This window comes from Engraulis encrasicolus, chromosome 18 (genome assembly GCF_034702125.1).
Source record: "Engraulis encrasicolus isolate BLACKSEA-1 chromosome 18, IST_EnEncr_1.0, whole genome shotgun sequence".
Taxonomy (NCBI): domain Eukaryota; kingdom Metazoa; phylum Chordata; class Actinopteri; order Clupeiformes; family Engraulidae; genus Engraulis; species Engraulis encrasicolus.
The window spans coordinates 18,303,931-18,308,389 of NC_085874.1; the positions used below are offsets into that span (position 1 = coordinate 18,303,931).

At 43.8% G+C, this 4,459-nt stretch overlaps 1 protein-coding gene across 1 annotated transcript in view; it reads left to right on the top strand.

Annotated features, from left to right (window-relative positions):
* The window catches only part of cd109 (CD109 molecule), a 29,273-nt gene extending 26,544 nt beyond the window's left edge, over window positions 1-2,729 (top strand). The window contains exons 23-25 of the mRNA XM_063222400.1: window positions 1,139-1,295; window positions 1,739-1,841; window positions 2,170-2,729. Coding sequence (XP_063078470.1) covers window positions 1,139-1,295; window positions 1,739-1,841; window positions 2,170-2,375 — 466 coding nt within the window. The 3' untranslated portion in view covers window positions 2,376-2,729. The remainder of the gene's footprint in view (window positions 1-1,138; window positions 1,296-1,738; window positions 1,842-2,169) is intronic.
* The last annotated feature ends 1,730 nt before the right edge of the window (window positions 2,730-4,459 follow it).

Here is a 4,459-nt window from a genome sequence, read left to right on the forward strand (position 1 = left end):
CTGCAGTGTGAGCAGAAGCTTAAGACCCACGAGTGAAAATATCGCACAGTGTATGCCCGGCTTAAGTTTAAGGATGGTTTTGGTCTGGGCACAATTTCGCAAGAAATTCGCCAATCCATTGCTTATTTCGCTGCTCTTGGCAAAAGTAAAGCAGCAAAAACATTGTTTTACTGACAGGTTAGGTTTAGAGATTGTTTTGGTGAGGGCACAGCAGAGCGTTAAGCAACAGAAATTCGCTGTGGAAAAAAAAAAATCGTCGACATGACGGGAAAACTGTGCAAACCTCATCACTTGACAAAAGTGCATGAAAGTCCTTTACTGTTGCATCATACAATATTGATTACATCAATTTCCTCTGGTGGGAAAATAACCCCCCTTGACTATCACTTTGACCACTGTTAGGCCAGCTGTTGGATGGTGGCAAAGAGGCAATTGGGGCATGTGTGCACACAGAGACAGATCCTCAGAGACAATTTCTCACAATTGTGTTTGGCCCCTTTGCGTTCTGTTGTATAAAATTGAACAAGTCAAAGCCAGATGGACACGGAATGTTCTTAATCATCCACAATGTGCTCTTGCCCTGGTGTGCTGAACGATGGCTCCCTGTGGACCACAATTGGAGAGTTGTGGCCAAATGCTAACGTAGTGGGTACTAGTGCTCGCCCTGAGAGGGGTTGGCAAAGGACATCAGCTCTCCAACAACACACTGCTGCCTGAGTACTGTGCCTACTCTCTTACTCTTCCTGAGTAACAATGAATGAGTAATGGCTCTCATCACACACACACGCGCGCACACACACACACACACACACATACACACACACACACGCACGCACGCACACACACACACATGCGCGCCACAAGTGCCTTCACATGTGCACACACACACACACACAAACATGAAAACAGCGTGCATATTCAATATTGTTTTGTAAACAGAATGTGAACACATAATAGGTATTTGGCAAAATAGAAATTTGTACCAGGGGGTTTTTACTGAGGATAATCTGACGGCATGTCTTTTCCCACGTAGTCTGTGTGGGTGAGAACCAACACAGTTATTTTGTTCACCCTGATCAGGATCCAGTAATCCTGATCAGGGTTTATTTTAATGCTCTAATATCTCTATATGTACCAGCCTGCACGAGGGTCAGGGGATAAACCGAACAGGCATGGCCATCCTGGAGGTGGGTCTGCTGAGTGGCTTCATGATGGCACCCGAGGATCTCCCTCTCAGTGACCTGGTCCGCAAAGTAGAGATCGAACCACACAAAGTCATCATCTATCTTGACTCTGTAAGCTGTGCATCATGCATTATTGTTCATGTTTATGTTTATTTTTTATGATATGCAGTCATTTTCAATATATATTTGGTATCCATTTCATATCTACCTGTAGTTTAATAATCATCACAGTTGATTCTGAAGGGAAAGTTTTATGGGACATTTTAGTGTGAGGATGATAATTATGTCATTATGGTCATAATGATAGTGACTGTGATACCTTTAGACGTAATAGAAGGTAGAGAATGCGCGCACATCAGTGGTACAGGTGCTGGACAAAATAAAGTAACTGAAATAAATGATAGAAGTCCGCAACACTGTTAATGCTCCCAGTGATTTAATAAATCACTGGGAGCATTAACAGTGTTGCGGACTTCTATCATTTATTTCAGTACCTTTAGACGTAATGTCATTCAACATGAACATGCAATGAAGTTGTAACTGATGCTCTCCAGGTTTCGACAGACGGCCATTGCATTGATTTTCCCACAGTCCTTGAGCACCTGGTGGCCCATGTGCAAGATGCGGTCGTAACCCTTTACGATTACTACGAACCCCGTAAGTTGCCATTTCAGTCTCTTTCTCAGATCCAGACATAGATATATCACATGGCTACAACAAATCTGTAAACCACCTGTTTTAGTAGCATTTTTCTCTGACATGTGCAGGTTCATGTGCTTGGTTGCATTGAAACGTATGGAGAAGACCCGATACAACTATACTGTATCTAATGCTTTCAGTGCATCTAACCTAAAAATAGGAACTTCATTTGCAGTGTATTTATCCTGCATAATGCTAATAAAAGTGGTTTTCTTGCTCTCTCTCTCTCTCTCTCTCTCTCTCTCTCTCTCTCTCTCTCTCTCTCTCTCTCTCTCTTCATTTGCAGGACGAAAGACAACAAGGACCTACAACTCCTGGATCAGGTCCGAGTTGTCCCCGTGTGATTTGTGTGGGGACTACTGTGAGGAGTGTCGGGAGACTGACTATGATGACGACTACTACGTGTCAGCCTCGCCCCCGTCACACTGCCATGCATGTGGCCTCCACACTCTAGCCCTTGCACTGTTTCTTCTCCTGTTTCGGGGTTTATAATGAAGATCTGTTGTATATGTTCGTTCTTTTATGATCTTTCTCTCATTTATAATGATTAAAATCAGTCTTTTAACACTTTGAACAGAAATTAAAATGGCTGCAATCATAGTTGGGAATGTTGATGAAATTTTAGTTGGGGATGTTTGTCTGACTAAATTGCATACGCCATTTGGATATTACTGCCTCATGTGAGTTTTGATCACTTTTTTAATGCACTGTTATTTTAATATTTTTTTAAACTTTTTAACAAATTTTTACCTTTTAACTAATTGAAAGATATTTAGCATCTTTTGAATATAGGCAGTAGTGCTGTTACGAATAAAATATGAAAAAGTGATACTGATGTGAATAAAATGCTTTCAAGCCTTCAGCCTCTGTAAAAAAAAGCAACTCCAGATTCCTATCACTCACATAAAAAGAAGAGAAAAGACAGAAATGTACACGGAGAAACAAAGACAGACAGACAGGAAAGGAGGGCACACTGCGAAACACGACCGGCACGTTAACACCACCTGTAAATCAGGGCACTTACACAGGTATGCTGCCCTCTTTCCAACTAGCAACCGCAACAAATCTGTCGCACAATCAAAGTGATTGAGATGTGAGAAGGAAAGAGCAAAGATGTTCGACTTCAAAGCGGTAGAGAGAAAAAAAGAAGCATTATGGAGTGAGTGCCTTTGGCGGTACAGTCCTTTTAAAATCAAGACGTCTTGAGCCATAGCTTATCTCTTCCTCCCGGGTCCCGCTTTTCATCAGTCAATGCTGGCATCAGACTCGCCATGGTGCCAGTCAAAGATTGTAGAGTGCCATGGACATCCAGGCAAGATTGATTACTAGTTGGAAAATATGCCCGTAATGATGAGAAAGAAGTACTGGGCCTATAAAGTGCCTATATTATACCAGTCAAGGACTGTGGATGGACATCCAGAGAAGATAGATGACTAGTTGGAAAATATGCCCATAATAATGAGAAAGAAGGTACTATAAAGTGCCTCTATTATTGTGCCAGGGACATCTGCTTCGTAAAAAACACCCTGTACCTGCTCTAAATCCAGAACAAACCAAGTTCATTGTGAATTATTGCTGTAACACATCTCTGAAATCATTCAGTTTGGATGTTTTTGACCTGGTGCGATTTTAATGTCTGGATGTAATCAGCATGCTAATCGCATATTGTTTTGTGCGATGAAATTACATGCTCCTTGTTATTTTAAACGTAGGCATAGCATGTGATAGCGTGGCTAAGCCCAGACTGCACCAATCATCAAAGCAAGCAACGGTGTGATTTAATTTCACCCTCTTTGCTGCAAAACATAACCAGGTTTGCACTGCGCCAAAGTGACCCCATTGCATCAGTGCCCTGTGGGCTCCTGAATTATGCTTCTGCATTCCTGTTGATCCACATAGCCAATGGCCACTGTAAATCCTGCTTGGTCAGCACTTTGATCCAGAGACGACCCTCCTTACAGCACCCTTAAGGGGCCCACTTTTATATGAGACAAGATCTTGGTTCTTTTAGGCTGGAGGAGGAGGCGGTTGAAGCTAACAGCACATGACCTCGCCCTTGTTAATGTCATGCTCCCCAATTTGACTCCCCGGGAACTCCTTCACCTTGTCGGATCTGCTTCAGTGGTCTCCCTCCTCGCCCCCCAGCAGCCACAAGAATAGCAGCAGCAGCAGCAGCAGCAGGGGCCTGGGTCTGTTTACTGGACCCCCCCCTTTCGGTCTCTCTCTCTGCAACAGACACAATTGAGTCAGTGCAGGGTCCCATCCCAGATGTAGAGCTTGTGTCCCTGGGACCAGAGAGGGAAGTGCGGTAGGGGTGTGTGGAGGTATGTAGGGTGGGGTAGAGCTTCTACCATACATGGGTTCACAATTTTTGTTTTCCCCTGGCTGCGCACAACTCAACCTCTGATTGTCTTGCCCCTCCTCACAACACCGTGTTTATACATTTTAAAAGCATGTAGAGGTTGGGCTGGTGGTGTGTGTGGGGGGGGTCTCTGCCGGTAGTTCCTCAAGTTCCTCTCAACCTGTTTCTGCTTACTTCTCCGACAAGGGCCCGGGGACACTGTGTGTTACGACCG